The sequence below is a fragment of the Podarcis cretensis genome, assembly GCF_951804945.1.
Source record: "Podarcis cretensis genome assembly, chromosome: 3".
NCBI classification, from domain to species: domain Eukaryota; kingdom Metazoa; phylum Chordata; class Lepidosauria; order Squamata; family Lacertidae; genus Podarcis; species Podarcis cretensis.
The window spans coordinates 45,064,678-45,083,894 of record NC_137172.1 but is presented as its reverse complement, the minus strand read 5'-3'; the positions used below and the strand labels follow the sequence as shown (position 1 = coordinate 45,083,894).

General features: G+C 40.2%; 1 protein-coding gene and 1 long non-coding RNA gene across 9 annotated transcripts in view; one reads left to right on the top strand and one right to left on the bottom strand.

Annotated features, from left to right (window-relative positions):
- Nucleotides 1-19,217, bottom strand: part of AKT3 (AKT serine/threonine kinase 3) — a 119,335-nt gene that overhangs the window by 25,545 nt on the left and 74,573 nt on the right. For all 6 annotated transcript variants that reach the window (XR_013836947.1, XR_013836948.1, XM_079969523.1 and 3 more), the window contains exons 5-10: nucleotides 17,845-17,989; nucleotides 13,566-13,697; nucleotides 12,558-12,623; nucleotides 10,327-10,395; nucleotides 8,620-8,742; nucleotides 1,708-1,836 (exon numbers count right to left, since the gene is read on the bottom strand). Coding sequence is in view for 4 of the 6 variants with exons in the window: in XM_079969523.1 (XP_079825649.1) it covers nucleotides 1,708-1,836; nucleotides 8,620-8,742; nucleotides 10,327-10,395; nucleotides 12,558-12,623; nucleotides 13,566-13,697; nucleotides 17,845-17,989 (664 nt within the window). In the remaining 2 variants the exon portion in view is untranslated. The remainder of the gene's footprint in view (nucleotides 1-1,707; nucleotides 1,837-8,619; nucleotides 8,743-10,326; nucleotides 10,396-12,557; nucleotides 12,624-13,565; nucleotides 13,698-17,844; nucleotides 17,990-19,217) is intronic.
- LOC307212365 lies at nucleotides 5,806-18,313 on the top strand. 3 transcript variants are annotated; one of them, XR_013836967.1, is made up of 5 exons: nucleotides 5,806-6,646; nucleotides 12,079-12,169; nucleotides 13,139-13,524; nucleotides 15,039-15,167; nucleotides 18,170-18,313. It is a non-coding gene; the product is annotated as an uncharacterized lncRNA (long non-coding RNA). The 3 variants fall into 3 exon arrangements; XR_013836968.1 differs by having other exon boundaries at nucleotides 13,136-13,524; XR_013836966.1 differs by lacking the exon at nucleotides 13,139-13,524.

Genomic DNA, 19,217 nt, shown 5'->3' with positions numbered 1-19,217 from the left:
CTTCAGTAACAGTGAAGCATCAGACAATTCCAGACAGGGTGCACATCACACCCTACAGGATGGGCATATAAAGGAAGCACAGTTGCAATGCAGTAGTTGTGTAACATTTCTACATGAGGTTCCTGTTTAGAATTTGTTGAGTTTGCATATTACTGTTACTTGTACAGTAGCTACCAAGAGAACCAACTTTCACACACTTGCAGCCTATATTTGCCATAAAAGTGAGAGCAGAGCTTTCCCAAATTTTCATGTTGGTGTCACACTTTTTAGATATGTATCATTTCACAAAACAGTAATTCAGTTTTACTAACAAACCAGAGGTTAAACTAACCCCTTTCCAGTGACACACCTACACATCACAGCTGACACACTAATGTGTCGCGACACACAGTTTGGAAAGCTCTGGGTTAGATCCCAACAAATGGGGATGCTAAGGTTCTGGGTCAGGTACAGACCCTATACAGCATGATACAAGTGAAGTGAAGTACACAGATAATGTACAAAATAAACCAGCTGCTTTATCTAAACATAGATCTAAATGCAACCAAATATTAGACCACTTAGGATCTTGATTTCAATCGTTATTACAACAAAAGGACCCAGTTATCTACTGCTTCAATTGAAAGAAAGACAGGACTCAACTATCACCTAGAAGCTTCCTTATCACACTAAATAGGACTAGGGTGTTTTCTGGCACATGGCTCAGTTCACTGATATAAATGGAAACAACAATTGTCCTATTAGTACCACACGAAGGCAAAACAGCTATGCCAGTTGGTATATGATTCTACTGTATCTCCATCATCACAGGAAGCTGTTACAATGGTTGCATCATCCTTTGATAGATGCAAACTGAGCTGGTCTTTCTCATGCTAAGTCAAACCAGGGTTTAGTGGGAATGTGTGGCTGCTGGAGAGCAGATTGCAGTTGCTTTGCTCCGCAAAAGTCTCTGCACTCTTAACTGGAAAAGAGGGCATTCTAAACCTTCTTGACCCTGAGAAATAAAACCTACTCTTAAAGTTGGTGAAAATATTAACTTAGATAAATATTAATGAAAACTTGGCAAAACTTAACTGGAGCTATATCTCAAAGCAAAATATTTTCTAGGAGATTAAATTGCTCGGATTAAGCCAGAGCTGCCTTCAGGTACAGGTACTTTAGCAGTGTTCCTTGAACTTCCTCCAGTCATTCCTTAGAACTAAAATTCCCATCCCATTATTTTCAACCATGTAATCTGCGTCTTTCTCTTTTTATGCCCTATATTTAGATAGCTGCTTGAAAATACTAAAGAAGCATGCTTCTTATTTTTAAGAAAAAGCTTCACTTACAATTAAATGTACATAGGAATCGATCTATATAAGGAGAAATATTTTAATAGTTCTGCTGTAAAAATTACAAGCTTGAAAATAAATATTTGTAACAAAATAAAAACATTCCTTTCAGTAGCACCTTAGAGACCAACTAAGTTTGTTATTGGTATGGGCTTTTGTGTGCATGCACACTTCTTCAGATACACAGATACACATAAATATTTGTGCTAATGTTTAAACAACACTTAAACATCCTCATGGTAAAAGGCTATAAAAAGTATTAGCCCTTGTAACAATATTTTCCAGTTTTCAAATATACCAATTACTATTGACAAGTATGTTGTAATTAAGTGAAATATTACATATTTAAAATGTACAAAGTAAAATGCTGACATACCTCTGGAGCCAAGTACTCTGGGGTGCCACAGAACGTTTTCATAGTAGCTGCATCTGTGATCCCTTCTTTGCAAAGTCCAAAATCTGTAATTTTTATGTGTCCATCTTTATCCAACATTAGATTCTCTAACTGTATATTACAAATAACACAAAATTGGTTTTTCAACATCTAAAGGGAAATCACTGTTTAACAAACAAACAACAAAAAAACACCCAGCAACTTAGTAGTCATTGTTACAATTTTTACTATTATTAAGAGCCAAACCAGATGAGGCACTGGAAATTAGTGATCAATTCTCCAATGTTTTGAACTTCTATTATAAGCATTTGCTGGGTACCACAGTGCTGGGTCAATAATGTTTAACCCTTTGCCCGGTAACATTTTCTTAATCCTATTCCCACACATACACAATACTATTTGCCAAAGAGTCAAATAATAGTTTCCAGTGGCAAATTAGATGCTTCCCACAGCTACTTTAAAGGGAGGGAAAAATAGAAACAGCAGGAAATTTGATCACAGATCCTTTGTGTCTTGTCTAGTTTGGTCCCATAGTTTGGTCTTGTAAGTGTAATTTACAGCATCACAGGATGATTGCCATTCTGATGATAGTATTTTTATAATATAATAATTTATATTCCTAGTTCAGATAACCAGATCTAAACTCACTTTGCATACTATTTGCAGTTGTAATTAGAGAATCAAATATGAAATGAGCTCTAGAAGCAAAGGGGGGAGAGAGAGACACTGAAAGTAGTGGCCTATGAACTTTTCAATCCATCAAGGGTGACCTTGTGAACCACTTCATTTGCTGCAAGGCAAAAGTGAGACAACACAGTTAAATTTAATGCCAGCTGCTCATTTTGGTGGGCCAAATTGTAAGACAACTGCTGCTTGCTTGCCTGTTTGCGATTCCTCAAGAGCACTCCACAAGCATTCAGAGACATCAGTATAAGCCTGGATGGGAGTGTGAATATGCGAAGACTATACATGATACATATAACTCTTATATGTATCAACTATTTACTTTGACGTGTACAGATAAAAAAATTACTCCTATTTGCTCCTCTATACAACTACATATAAGTAGCTCTCATTGAACTCAAAATGACCTACTTCTGAGTAGAAATGCACTGTATGATGTTTATCAATGCTGATCTGGCAATCTGATCCAATTTGCCCATTACAGTGATAGAAAATATGGACAAAATATATTGTGTCACTTAGCCAAATAATAGTATTCTGAACTGTGCAGAAATCATATATAATTATGGAAGGATATGTTATCACATCATGCTAGCAGCATAAAATGAAATCTATAAACCTGCTAGATTCTAGAACAGGAATGAGGAACTGGATCTGGTCAGTAGATCAGCCTCTTATCTGCCTCACTCCTGGCAGGCCAAGCTTTTCAGGTGGGTGCAGTCATCCACCTGCCGATCCCCCAATGTCACAATGACATCAAGTGATCTCCCAGCACCAAGGTCTTTTCAGAAGCCCCTTTTAAAGCACTATGTTGCCCAGGACATTGTCCAGGGATTTGCAGGCACCACCAATGAGCTGTTCCTGCAAACCCCCTTTTGGCTGAGCCAGGTTTTTTGACATCATATAGTACATTATTATTAAAACAAAATTATATACTGTTTAACTACAATAGTCTCTAGACAATGTACAGCAGATGTTGGGAAAGTGGGTATGGTTTGGCATGTCAGAGATGACATTGTGGGCCAAATGGGGAATCCTGATGGGCCTAATTAGGCCCACAGGGTGGAGGCCTTCCTACCTCTTGCCTGTTCTAGAAAACAGACGTTTGCTTACTGTGTGACCTTTTGCTCCCAGTGGAAAATGGAAGGCAGTCCTATTCCTTGGAATGGTTCCTCCTTCTGGATCCAGAATCCTCAACCACCAGGCCAACTGTCAGAGTGAGAAAGACCCCTACCTGCTATGAAACACCCCACTATAGGATAAACATCAACTGTAAACAATGGGAGTCAAAAGGCATCAATTCTGTAATGCTCAGCAAAAGTGTAGAGACACCCATATAGTCACCCTACATATCTCTGAGATAGAGAACTGGGTGCAAGCCATCAAAATGAATTTCAATAGGAACAAATGTAAGGTTCTGCACTTAGGCAGCAAGAACCAGATGCACAAATATAGGATGGGGGACAGCTAGCTTACTAGCAGTACATATGAAAAGGATCTAAGGGTCTTGGTGGACCACCAGCTTAACATGAGTCAACAGCAGCAAAAAAAAAGGCAAATGCTATTCTAGGTTGCATCAACAGAAGTATAGTATCTAGATCAAGGGAAGTAATAGTACCACTCTATTCTGCCTTGTTCAGACCAAACCTGGAATAATGTGTCCAATTCTGGGTGCCAAAATTTAAGGATGTTGACAAGCTGGAACGTATGCAGAGGAGGGCAACTAGGATGATCAAGGGTCTAGAAGCCAAGCCTTATGAGGAGCGCTTGAAGGAGCTGGGTATGTTTAGCCTGGAAAAGAGGAGACTGAGAGGAGATATGATAGCAAACTTCAAATATCTAAAGGGCTGTCACATGAAAGATGGAGCAAGCTTGTTTTCTCCTGCTCTGGAAGGTAGGACTTGAACCAATGGCTTCAAGTTACAAGGAAGGACATTCCAACTAAACATCAGGAAAAACTTTCTGACAGTAAGAGCTGTTTGACAGTGGAACGGTCTCCCTTGGGAGGTTGTGAACTCTCCTTCCTTGGAGATTTTTAAACAGAGGTTGGATGTAAATCTGTTATCATAGAATCATGGAGTTGGAAGAGACCACAAGGGCCATCGAGTCCAACCCCCTGCCAAGCAGGAAACACCATCAGAGCACTCCTGACATATGGTTGTCAAGCCTCTGCTTAAAGACCTCCAAAGAAGGAGACTCCACCACACTCCTTGGCAGCAAATTCCACTGTCGAACAGCTCTTACTGTCAGGAAGTTCTTCCTAATGTTTAGGTGGAATCTTCTTTCTTGTAGTTTGGATCCATTGCTCCGTGTCCGCTTCTCTGGAGCAGCAGAAAACAACCTTTCTCCCTCCTCTATGTGACATCCTTTTATATATTTGAACATGGCTATCATATCACCCCTTAACCTCCTCTTCTCCAGGCTAAACATGCCCAGCTCCCTTAGGCATCGTTTCCAGGCCTTTGACCATTTTGGTTGCCCTCCTCTGGACACGTTCCAGTTTGTCAGTGTCCTTCTTGAACTGTGGTACCCACAACTGGACACAGTACTCCAGGTGAGGTCTGACCAGAGCAGAATACAGTGGCACTATTACTTCCCTTGATCTAGATGGATGCTTTAGCTGAGTTCCTACACTGCAGGGGGTTGGACCCTTGGAGTCCCTTCCAATTCTACAAGTCTATGAGTCTGTGCCCTATGTACTGTGACATAGAGTCCACCAGAGAGAATGAGCTGCTATCCCCCTTCTCCAGGTGATTTCCCCACAGCCCAATATGAGTGGACAGTAGCCTCTTTCACCCAATAGGAAATGATGAAAGTGGTCACCTGGTTACCCAATGAACCCCCACTAAACATCACAAAGAGAGCTCGTACACGTGGCTGTGCTCTGAATGCAATGCTCCACTCATGGCTGTGGAGCTTGCAAATTGATACCATCCATGTGATGGGAGAGGGACGCAGGTGGCGCTGTGGGTTAAAGCCTCAGCACCTAGGACTTGCCGATCGAAAGGTCGGCGGTTCGAATCCCTGCGGCGGGGTGTGCTCCCGCTGCTCGGTCCCAGCGCCTGCCAACCTAGCAGTTCGAAAGCACCTCCGGGTGCAAGTAGATAAATAGGGACCGCTTACCAGCGGGAAGGTAAACGGCGTTTCCGTGTGCGGCTCTGGCTCTGGCTCTGGCCAGAGCAGCGATGTCACGCTGGCCACGTGACCCGGAAGTGTCTCCGGACAGCGCTGGCCCCTGGCCTCTTAAGTGAGATGGGCGCACAACCCCAGAGTCTGTCAAGACTGGCCCGTACGGGCAGGGGTACCTTTACCTTTATGTGATGGGAGAGATGACTGCTTGGTGCAGCTGGAGCTTTGGACACCACTGCAGGCCTTCTGAGCAATTGGAGTTGCATGTAGGTCAGCTGCCCTTTCACTGCTTTAAGAAAAGCTATGCTAAAGCACTAAGAGCATCACTGCTCCATGCCCCCACATGCCTTCCTGGCAGCTACTCTTTAATCATTTCTGCAAGGAGGCACTGAAGCCCTAAGTGAAGCAGTCACCTTTCCTCTTTCCAAAAGCTTTGTCCCTCACCACTCTCCTGCAGCCATTCCGCACCACACTTATGAGGAGGGGGTGGGCGGGTGGTGCCCCATGCACTGCCTATAGCTAGTTGCTTCCTGCTGGCTAGGGCTTCTAGGTGGGTAGAAGGGAGACAGAGGAGAGGGGAGCAGCAGGGAAGTAGAGAATTGGAGTTTAGGAACCAAAGAAAGAGAGAGGCTGGAGACAGAAGGAAGGGGTACAGGAAAGAAAGAAAGAAAGAAAGAAAGAAAGAAAGAAAGAAAGAACCCCCAATATTACTAGGTCCTGAAGGACACAACCAATCAAAGCAACAGGCAGAACCAATCTGGTGAACTGGATGGCCCATTCCCCTGGCTGAGAAGGAAATAAGATTCTGGATCCTGCTTGCCACAGCAAGAAAGAGGGACCATCCCAAGAAACAGGACTGCCCTCCATGTGCCAGTGAGAAAATTAACTTATTCCTTGTTCATTCAATGTCATGTGAAACCTACCCAAAACCTTTCACAGGCTGTTTTTAAAAAGGCATAAAAATAAAATGGAAACTAGAGCACAGACTACCAGATTCACATTCTTACAAAACATCCTACAAAACGGGAAGAGGGACGATGGTATATGACATTCTCCAAACACCAGTTGTGATGATGAACCTCTTCCTGGTACGCACATATTACTCAGGGTAAGTACAGTGGTACCTCTTGTTACGTACTTAATTCGTTCCAGAGGTCCGTTCTTAACCTGAAACTGTTCTTAATCTGAAGCACCACTTTAGCTAATGGGGCTTCCTGCTGCTGCCGCACCACCGGAGCACGATTTCTGTTCTCATCCTGAAGCAAAGTTCTTAACCCGAGGTACTATTTCTGGGTTAGCGGAGTCTGTAACCTGAAGTGTATGTAACCCGAGGTACCACTGTACTTAAAAGATGCAGAGTCCTTATAACTAAGATTGTGTTATAAATTTAAAGGAAAAAATGAAGTCTGATTATATGAAATAACTATATTCATTGTGATGCAAAACTCTTTGCTGTATTATGAACTGTAGGGGAGAAATGAGATCTGCCAATTAACGAGATTACAGATGTCATTGCTCTTGCCAATCTGTGAATAAGGATTCTTGTGATGCTCTGCCAAACAAGATCTACTACACTACAATATTTGGAAATGAATATTAGCATAGAAGGATGGGCAAACTCATAAAAGAATTTCATGGAAGTATCAGCACACCCAAACTAGAGTTCCAGATATTCAGATACTTCCTTCTGTGGGTTCAGAAATCCACCTAATCTTAGCAGTGGCAGACTGTAGTGCCAACCTGGATCAGTAATATTGTTACCCCTTGCCAGAACTTAAGATTTGGAGCACATCTAATATACATATAGTTACCTACTGGAAGCACTTCAACAAGAGCCTATGAAGTCAGTACCCCCTTGGTCTACAGATGCTGGTCACATTCACACCATATATTTAAAACAGATGGCTTCCCCCAAAGAATCCTAGTAACTGTAGTTTGTTAAGAGAGCTTGGAATTGTAGCCCTATGAGGGGTAGAATACAGTTCGCAGGAACCTTTGGATAAAGTTAAGTGCTTTAAATGTATGGTGTGGATGTCACTCTTGTGTTACTCTCCTTTGGCTCAGTGATTCCACTCATCACTACCCCATTGGAGTGAAAGTTTGTTGAAGAAGACTGGGGCCCTTTAAATGAAGAGCCTCCTCTCAGTGAAGACAGAACCAGTTTCTGAAACAGAGCTCCAGTTCCTATATAACAGACAACATCTAAGCTTAGCCCTCATGCATTGCTCAGCCTAAGTCCTGCATGGAATTGCCCTTATGTTGCTTCTTCTCTGCTGAGGTCAGTGCTTGCATGAAAATACTTCAGCGAGAATCTGGTCTATTGAGCCCCTTCTCTTCAGTTTCTGCCAACGCACAGGAGAACACTCTCAAAGTGGTGCACCAGTGTCGTTTGACACACCAGCCAGGATTGCTCATATCTTGGGTCTAGGATCTAATAGCTGTGGTGGGACCACTCTAATATGGGCACTTACTGGCATATGTTTGGGACTGTCATTTTGATTCTGTTTTCTGGGATCAAGGGTTGAGGAACATTACATCCATAATTGGTAAACAAGCAACTAAAGACCCAGTTACACCCTACTGTTCAATTCTTTAATTATATTCCTCCTACTCACAAGACTACCTATCTATAACCGAAGGCTGAAGGATGCATTGAATATTACACTGGACATGTGGAATAAAAAGACTGTATATTGTTTTCTCGGAGAAGCTAACTCACGAACATAAGGCACCAAGGGTTCTGCTGCACTACAAGATTTTGTGGCTGTATGGGGGCCTTTTTTACTTATATAAACACTCACATGATGAATCACCTCATTCCAGCCAAGTACACAACATACATATTCATCTTCATTCACATAACAAGGACCAACCTTCAATATCAATTGCTTAAATAAATAACAGAATACAGATACTATAGATTGAAATTGGGTGTTGGGTATTTTGCTGAACTTCAATCTACAGTGCACTTTTTTTCCTCGGCTAGTTACTTTTCTCAAAACAGTGTAACTTTATAATTACTTTGTGTTTGTCCCAATGGTCTTTTCAAAAACAACATTTTGATTACTTCTCTTTTTTTACCTTGAGATCACGGTACACAATCTTTCCAGAATGCAGATAGTCCAAAGCAGAAACAATTTCTGCACCATAGAAGCGTGTGCGATCCTCAGAGAACACCCTCTCTCTCGACAAATGGAAAAACAGCTGCAGGGTAAACAGCAGGGACAGGATTGCAATAATTACTGATTTAGTGGGGGAAATTAACAGAAACATAAAACACCTCTCATCACCATATTGTGATGATAGATAGTGTACTCTCAGTGGACACTCAGCACTCTTAGATAGCAGCTGGCTTATCTTTTCCAGGTTTCCAAGGGGAAAAAACGAGCTGTTAAATCAGCATTTTAATCAATATACCAATCTTGTTTAAGGCATTCTGCTTGCTACCCATTTAACCTTCAGTTACCAGAGGAAAAAAGTGCATCATCATCATTCTCTAATTTTTTTCTTCCCCTGTCCCCTCCCTCCATTTTTTATTTTTATTTTTTAGCAATGAAGTCATTGGGACTGTTTACTATTCATACACACAACTCCGAGGTACTACAGTACAGAGCTTTCCAAACTGTGTGTCATGACATGTTAGTGTGCTGGCTGTAGTGTGTAGGTGCGTCACACAAATTTAACCTCCAGTTTGCTAGTAAAACTGAATTACTATGTCGCAAAATGATGCATGTTCAAAAAGTGTGTCACCAACTTGAAAAGTCTGGAAAGCTCTGCTATGGTATATTGCAGGTACAGTAAATTATTTCTTAAGCATGGCTATAAAAGTTCCCAGGAACACTCAGAAACTATTTTCATCAGCCTAATCACATGAAGTTAATATTTTCTTTCAGACAATGCAAATCCGGTATAGCATTGTATCTGCACCAACACTAGCCCTAGTTTACAATACCTAGGGTTAGCAAAACCAACTTCACTATATTCTATTGTAGAGCATTGAAGGGAGTGATGAGTATGCAAGTAAGAGCCAGACACTGAAGACTGAAACTTGCAAGTTTCCTCCAGATGCAATTTCACGTTCTGACAGTTGATTCCTGTCTGCAAGTAGACTATTTCTAGTACAAACAACTAACAATCACTCTCCCTCACACAGAGACAAAGTATTTACTTTAAGAGAAGCATCTACACCTAAAGTGGTGGAAAAACTGTCTGACAAAATTGAGGAAAATCAAAAGTAAAGTATGAAAAGAAGCAAAGTGATGTTTTATTATTTCCAAAAGCAATCTTCAGAAGCTCAATATTTTTTTAGACATGGCCACTGAGATGCAAGAAAGAAAAGTTTGTAACAACTTTTTTTTTTTTTGCCATTTAGCAATAATTCAAGACACTATTTATTTATGAAAAACTGGCATAAGGAGAAGTGCACTTGGCCAGGGAGGGGCCTGGATCCCCACTATAAACTTCTAACAGGTGATATATAATGAACTAAGAGCACAAGAAGAGCCCTGCTGAATCACACCAAAGGTTCACCTAGCATTCTGTTCTTGTGGTGACCTATGATAAGACAATAAACAGGACATTGAGCAGAAACATGATCTCCAGCAACTGACATTCAGAGGTATATTGCCTCTGATACTGGATATAAAACAGCCATCATGCCTAGCAGCTAAAACTAATGTTTTCGTGGTTTTAACAAAGGAATACATGAACAAAGAAAAAAATGAAGATCTGTAATTCAAGGGTGTGTGTGGATCAGAACAGCACCACAAACCACATTGTCTGACTTACCTCTCCTCCATTGACGTATTCCATCACAAAACACAAACGGTCCTTTGTCTGGAATGAGTATTTCAAAGACTTAAAGAAAAAACAAACAAAAAATGCAGTTATGAATAGCTTTCATAAGATTTAGTTGCATCTTTTTTATTTAATTAATGTGCAGCACAACTGGGTACCTTTCTGCTAAGAAGTAAGCCACACTGTGATCAAGGACTTATTCCAACTAAGATGTTCAATGATGTCAGTGGAATGAACTTTCACAAGCACAATGGGATTTGCCGTTCCTCTCCTCCCCCACCCCAAAGTCTCCCCATGTACTCCAGAGTGTTGGAGGGCTCTCTGAAGCAAATTGTGGTAGGGACTGCAGCGGGGGAGGGGAAAGGCATGTCTGCTTATATGGTGGTGGGTATCAACCTCAATAAGCATAGGATTGTAGAAATAAGGTGAATAAAAGCATAATCTCTTTTGGCAAGAAAGAGTATTCAACTGAAAGCAAGTTCAATCAGTATGCAAACCAATTAAATTCTTGAAAACTCAAGAGTTATACCACATGCTGACAAATACCTATATACGATGTGAGCAGTTCTGACTGCAAATCCAAGAATTGGGACAAAATATATTTTTAAATGGTCATAGAATTAATGAAAGATTCCAAACATTTGAATCTGAATATCAATATCTAACCAAGTCTGTATATTTATTCTTTTATTTTGATACATTTATATCCTGCTTTTCTTTTATTTCTATCAAAAGAGGCTACAATCAGGTTAAAAATAATAAAACAAACACATGTCCCATCTCACTCCACAAATCTATTAAAACAATCTTACAGTTAAAACTACCACTACAACAGGTTCAAAAGCAGCATTCATCCAATACAACATCCACTGAAACCCAAAGATCTGTTGAAAACATATGGGTGTTTTCCTAAACACTCATCCTAAAACACCAGAAGTGACCGAGTGGGAAGAGTTCCACAAATTAGAAGCCACTACAGAAGAATGGGGGGGGGGGGGGGTTGTAACATGAAAATTTCTCAAGTACAAAGACAGTATTAATAGTTTTTGCACCACAGACTCCCTTACAGCTTAGGATAAGTTAGATGAATGAGTTGGGAACAAAGGACAAAAGGTAACACAACTGATTATCCCTTGAAACATTTAAAGAATGATGGGGGAAATGTAATTTGTAATTTGTACATTCTAAATCCTATCTCATAATTTATAGTTCTTGTGACTACTGCAATCCAAACATATATCAGGATGTAAAGGAGGGTCCCATTACTGCTTCGATTTCCTTTTTAAATAAACATGTCAGTTTATGAAGTTGATAAGAGCTGATGTCCTCCATCTGTTTAGTCCAGCACCATCATGTGGACATTAACACCGGTAATTGGCAAATCTTCAAAACATAGCTGGTGATGCAAATACTTCAAGACCAAAAATGTCTTGGGTCTTGGCAATGGATGGGTTTACCAAAGGAACTGACATCAACATGGCAAATCATCAGGCTCCAGAGTACTTTCTGGCTGCATTTATCAGGGTTCTGTATATGTCCTGTTTACATAGATCTTTTAGAATACTGGCTGGCATTAACTGGTGGTTATTATTTGTTACTTAGAGAAAGACTTTTTAGATAGAATAGAGTCACTACCTATACAAGTCTGGAAATTCTTCAGAACGGAATTAATTATTTAATGATATGAATATTTTAACAGTTTCTATATTTACCAATACTGAAGATAAACTTGTGAAAAATTAGGTAGTGAAAACACCAGCTAGCACTGAAAAGAGGAATTCATCTGACACAAATATGAGAAACATCATCTTTGAAAAAACTCTTCTCTTATACTGTAAGTACAAGAGGCTCACAAACCTGGTGGACAGTAAAACAGAAAGATGGGTCTGAATATATCACCTCCTTCTACCCCTAAGAATCAAAACAAAAGTCAAATAGGAAGTTGGCAGAGAAGACAAGGTTCTGTTCAACAATATTTACTCGTTCCTCCCAGTGGTATGAAGACTGATTTCAAATCTGACATAAAGGTGAACTGCAACACAAATGTTGCTTTCACTGGCTCTGAAACAGCAAGTTTAAGAGATGAACCATGTTCCAATATCTCATGCAAAAGTCAAACATGACCCCAAAGAAGGGATTGAAACAGTACTATACTGATGACAGGAACCTGTAACTTTTCCCTCTCATATAGCTTTACACTTAAAATCATAATTTATACTCACCGTCAAAAAAGGATGTCTAGTGTTTTTCAGTACTCTGCTTTCTGTAAGTGTGTGAGCCACTTCATCCTAAAGGGTAAAAAAAATATAACTGTAGTAATGCATATTTGAAACAAATATATTTGTACAACAACAATACTTAAGTGCCCACAGTATCTTTGCAAGGTATGAGGATGGGGGGGGGGGACAGAACGGGCAAAGGCCACACAACTTTTTTCCTATTAGAAGACACAACTGTGACAATAGGAATGCTTTTAAGTTTAGTTAGGTGCTAAGTATTTGTCCTCAATATCTATGCAACCTCTCTAACCCCCAAGGTACCCCCACCCAGATATGGAGTCCATCAGCCACCATCACTTCTTAAGCACAACAGCTTCTGCAAATCACTTAACTGTACCCACAATTTTAAGCTTTTTAGGGTGCTTCATATGCTAACTAATGGTTTGGTCACTCCTAAAAAAAAAACAACCATGGATCATGTGGGCAACCTGGACTGGTGAAAATTGCTGCAAACTATTAACAAATCATGATTGCTTCAACCACTTGTTAATTTGTTCTAAGTAATTCTACTGCTATGTTAGCAGGCAGACAACTTTCAAGATTTGTCTTATAGATAAGGTCTATACAAACAAGATTTGTAGCAGAGGAAGGAAAAAAACTGAGTAAAAACTGAGTAAAGTCAGAAATCAAACACAACAGGAAAGTGAAAGAGGAATAGGAATAGGAGGGAACTGGAAAACACCAGAAAAATAATGAATATTTGAAAGTAGAAGAACTTAACTGAAAGGAAGATCAGTGAGAGCTGGGAGAAAACGATTGGATCTGTCAGGCAGGAGAGAGAAAACTGAGAGGACTGATCCTGCCTCACTGAGTTCTTTGCTCTCCTGCCTCCGTCACACAAAGAGTGAGGTTATCCAACCCACTTGGGTCATCAGCAACAGTCTCAATTTAAGCTATTTTCAGCACCCAGGTATATTTACAAGTAATAGTGTATTAAGTATAGAAGTGTACCTTTGCAATGATAACTTCCTTTTTCAAAATCTTCATAGCATAATATTTTCCACTTGCCTTCTCTCGAACCAGAATAACTTTGCCAAACGTGCCTTTGCCAAGTAGTTTTAAGTAATCAAAATCATTCATTGTCTGTATGGAGCACAAGACTAGGAATTAATAGGATTTACACCTTGCAGATGTTGTATTCATTAAAATGCTGCTGTCCTGCCATGAAACACCACAATTACCAAGAAAAAGGCACAAGTGTATAGACCACATGGATGAAGTTCCAAACAGAAAAAAACCCTCTATTGTAAGGTCACATTTTTAGCTCCCTTGTTTGTTTCAAGAACAACCGATATGTATGGACAGTTGTTTGCACCCGGGAGATGTGCCCATGTATAAAATGTCAGTGATCCTATATTCCATAAGTGACTATACATTACACGTAAGAATAATTATTAGCTTTGACTGATTGCTGTTGATGCCAGTTTAAAAATGATTATGAACTGCAGAGGAGCCAAGGGACACAGAAATACGACAGCTCACTAAGCTTTCTTTAACACCATAATGCTGCTGGCTCTGAAGCTCCACATGGGCAGATTTTCTGAATGTACATGGTCTGCTGATCATATACCATGCCAGTCACAGACTGCAGCATAATGCCAACAATCAGCTTGTTTATTTTGAGTACAGAGTTTGCAAATTGTTTGTTTTATCTGTTATAAGAGAACAGAAATAAAATTTCAGCAATCTAAACAAGGCCTTAGAAAATCAAAACACCAGTACACAAACCTTGTCTGCTATAAGAAGTTTCACAACAGAAAGAGGGATTTTATTATGGAATAATCTCATTGAAGAAAAAGCTTCAAAAAAAGGAAGGGGGACAGCTTTGACAACTAAGGATTGATTAAAATATGTTTCCCTGTTGGTGGCTAGGCGGGAAAGAGAACAGTGTTACTGAATCTTTAATATTTGTAATGAAGAGGGAATTTCAGCAAGTTGTAGCTTGTCGTGAGCTCAAATCACCTTTTCTTCAAAACCAAGTTGTAGGAGCATGTCCTTTTTTGCACCTGACCATGTTGGGTGGAACTTGGGACATTTTAGTTATAGGTTAGGCATAAATGATAGCTTTCCAAATATTTGAAAGTTAACTATTGTTTGGAACCTTAGTAACTGGAATGCCAGGTGTAACAAACTCTTTTGATCTGCTATAGTGCAACAGTGCCACCTAGAGTGTCAGGAATTTTTTATGCCTACAAAGAACCCTAAACAGACAGCTATCCACTATTTTGTTTCCGAATATATATCCTCAAGTTTAATCTTTTATTTAAAGAGAAATATCTCACTAAAACACACATTAAGACCACACAGTAGTTAAAGCTACCCCTTGTATTCTATGGATGCTTCATAAGGTTTTGTTAAGTTCTGTCCCTGTGGGCTTTTGGAAAGTAAATCCAAAGTTCATCTCTTTGTTTATTTTTCCTGCAGCTAAAGAGCTCTCATCAGTAGGGCTCAGAAATTTTCCAAGCAGCTGAACAGCCTAGGGCAAGGGAACCCAAGATGGTGCCCTACAGAAGTTATTGGACTGCAACTTCTATCATCATTTATCACTACCATGTAATTGATTTCTCAATAACATGAGTCTCACTAAGCTATACTCAGGGTGAAAGGTAAATGTAAAGGTACCCCTGACCATTAGGTCCAGTTGCGGACGACTCTGGGGTTGCGCGCTCATATAGGCTGAGGGAGCTGGCGTTTGTCCGCAGACAGCTTCTGGGTCATGTGGCCAGCATGACTAAGCCGCTTCCGGTGAACCAGAGCAGCGCACGGAAACACCGTTTACCTTCCCGCCAGAGCTGTACCTATTTATCTACTTGCACTTTTGAACTGCTAGGTGGGCAGGAGCTGGGACCAAACAACGGGAGCTCACCCTGTTGCGGGGATTTGAACCACCAACTTTCCGATCGGCAAGCCCTAAGCTCAGTGATTTAGACCACAGCGCCACCCGCGTCCATACTCAGGGTAGACCCACTGAAATCAATGGACTTAAGTTACCGGTAGTAATAATGCCCACTGAAATACAGCACCCTGTCTACATGGCTCCATTGTACCAAAATTATCATGCAGATGCAAACACAATAGAACCAACAGCTGTTGGTGGACTCACACATGGTTCAGGGGTGGCTTGTCTCTTTGCTCCAATGCCACAAGCATGGCAGAACCACCTGATCTCCTATGCACTTTCTGATGCCACAATAGGCAAAAGAATCGGGGAGGGGGGGATTCTTGATACTTAAAAATGTGTTTGAAAGAAAAAGCTTTGAAGTAAAATCAGATTAATGATGATAAAACAATTTTTTATTTAACTTAAATAAATACTTTGTTTCCTGTACAGATTTATTCCTTGGAACAGAGCACTTGTCTTTCTTTGTTTCATAATCTGATTATGTTCTTCACATAAGAGTACCATCTGCTACAAAAATCACTGGTCTTAGACATAGAAATATGTGACAAAGCTAATGTATAACATTAACTATGTACAACAATCAATGATATTAAGATATTAAAATGGATGGGAGAATAGATGTTCAATCCTGGTATCCAACAAAATATAGGCACATTTAAGGGGGTATGCTCAATGTAGGAGAGGCTGAGTCAGTGCAAACAGGAACTGAACAGGAAAAGCTAACAGTCTTGCAGAATTGTGGGGTTTTGAGGGGATATTTATCAACACCTTTTGCAAGTGGCATAGGAGGTACTGGTGGGCACATCACACTGGAAATCCCTGAATATACTATGATATAATATTAACAACTAAAATCCTTTTAGTCAAGTTGTCCAGCATATCAATTAATAATAATAATAAAAGTGTTACCAGTAAATGTTTGCTTTCATGTAATCCTGTGAATTGCCCTGAGACCTGTGGGTATAGGGCGGTATATAAATTTAATAAATAAGAAATAATAATAAAGGGGTTTGGGAGGTTAAAAAGTCAAGGAAAATACAAGCACTATTATTCTTTAATATAATACAGACATGAATTAACGCTGAATAATTCCTTGCTTTGACAGATACAATCAGCCCCTTCCTTACTATCATTTAGGAAGGCGCTAAAATGTTTTTATTCATTACTGATTTTAGTAAAGGTGCCTAAGAGGCAGAAGCCTCTATTTTTATTAGAATAACTGGCTGATGGAAATGAATTAAAAGATTTGAAATGTTTCACCACTGCTATTATTACTAGCATATAGTTTGAGATTTAATATGGTTTTAAATTATTTTTACATAGTATAAGCTGAATGGGAAGATATTTTGAATGGTGACATAAATTCATATGATTTTAAAATTTTCTTTGTCTACTATTAATACCTGCTGAATATTAAGACAACCTACATGAAAGGTTGTGTTAGTAACACCTGAAACAGTATTTATTGGTCTTAAAAGAAGTATATTTGACACTGATTACATTCTGGCTTCTGAAAATTGTTTTCCATCTGCAGTTTGTATTGTTTGGCAAGTTTTCAGCTAGCTGTCACATTTCAACATCTGTAGCAAAACATTTCATATCAGCTCTAAATATAATATTGCACTTGCGGTATGATACAATTTACGAACACCCCACAGTCAAGATCCTACAGTTACCGCAAAGTCCAAAATATGCCAAGTGTAATCTATGGAAATGATCCACAAATGTTACAGTGCTGCACTGATGAGACTGTCCTTAGCACAGGCAGCTGTGCCCAAGATAGCTCAGGGATGCATGGTCATGTGACCATTGCCAAACAGCTAAGAGCTCTCAACTAGCCAGGAAACCATGGGCTTGTGGCCTTTTGTGGGGAAACACTGCAACTGATTACAGCAGTCTTGGAGGCTGCTTGGTCACTGGGTCGGAAGGTAAGGGTCAATCCACTGAAATGGAAATCCTTTTCAGAATCAATACAATATATTTTAACAGTACAGTTCTCTGTTTGAAGAAGGGATAATTTACGAAAAGATAGCGTATTTTTAGTTGCCAGGCATACAGATCTTTAAATTTATTTTAACAGTTACAATAACAAGAATGACAATATCATGAACAAAGCATCATTTGTCATTGTGTCTGATATGGAATGGCAATTTAGAAGGAGTTAAGCACAATGCTGCCATTAGAATTTCTGGAATTTGAGCTTTCCAAATTTCTTATAATGAAATTCACAAAATTACTGGAGAACTGAGCTCACCATAAATTACAAGCTGAAATATGCCAATGCAGTAAGATCACACTTTTAAAATGTAGGAAGGAATCTCCAATTACCTTCCTTTTATGGTGGGTTGTGGAAGCATCCATCTCCTCCTCTCCTATATTATCAATCTGTGAGGTTGGACTACAGTTCATTCTTTCTTCTTCTTGCCTCTGAAGCCTGTCTGCTACTGCTTGGATGGCTTCTGTCCATTCTTCCCTATCAAAAATAAGTCAGTTTTATTAATAAATACATTTCATAAATATTCAACTAAAAGGGACATGAGGGAATACATACATAAACCGTGTAAAATATAGAAAAAATGGAGGGCAATCAAATCATCTACTGCATTTGCCTTTCCTGTGCTCAGGTATTTCCTTTTGCGCTGACTTTCCATAGGCAGATTTCCCATGATCAGAAAGCTGTGCCCATGAGAGAGCTACATGCTTAACAGCAGATGTAAGGAATCAACTGGACCAAATACCACATATTCAAAGATCTACAGCAAAAGACTATTTCATAAGAATTGAATGGTATTGCAAATGTCTGTGTATCCTGTCCAGTCTTTTACGCTATGTTGGAGCTTTGTGCTCAGGACAAATGATCTACAATATCCTTTAAAGGCATGCTCTTTACCCAAAAGCTTTTCTGAATTAAAAAAACCCAGACCTGCAATATCCTGATACTATATAGTTTATATAAAAATTATTAGTATTGATTAAATTTCTATACTGCCCCTCATCTAAAGATCACAGTGTGGTTTACAATATAAAATCACAGAAGGACTCTCCTCCCTGAAAGAGAGGGGAGTGGTTGTGGGTGGGAGCCCGAGCACCGCTCCTAGCAGGGGGCTCACGCCCCCCCCCCGTGGCCATCCAACCAGGTGCCACGGAGGGGGCGTGTCCAGCAGCCTTTTGCTGCAGCGCCAGCCTCTCCCCGGCCTCATTCTTCGTCGTCGTCCTCTGCGAGTCACCCACCCTCCACTCCCTTTGAGTTAGGGTTAGGTCATTGGCCTTGCTATGGACCTTAGGTTGGTCGCCCTGGTTGCCCGGGGGGCCTGGTTGGAGTTTTTCCATTTGGCATTAGGCTTTTTGGTTTTTTCGCCTACCTCGTAGCAATCGTCACAACTTTCTGTGGTATTGGTGGGTAGGTTAGGCATTGGAATAATGTGTTGTGGTGTGTCGAAGTGCTAGGTGTGGCCATCGCCTATGCCTTCAATTTTTAGGGGTATTCCGTTAAAGGAATCTGGCGGTCGTGTATTCTGTCCGATGCCTGCTTGGCGGGAGGCCATGGCACGACCCTCAGTGACATCAGGGGTGAGCCTATAGTTGGATTAGCATCAACAGGCTCCACCTACTGGTGAATAAACCCACCTGTTTGCGATCCAATGCCTAAGCCAATACCTTTTCATTGCTGTAATCAATAAAGTTGTGGCCTTTTCTAGCCC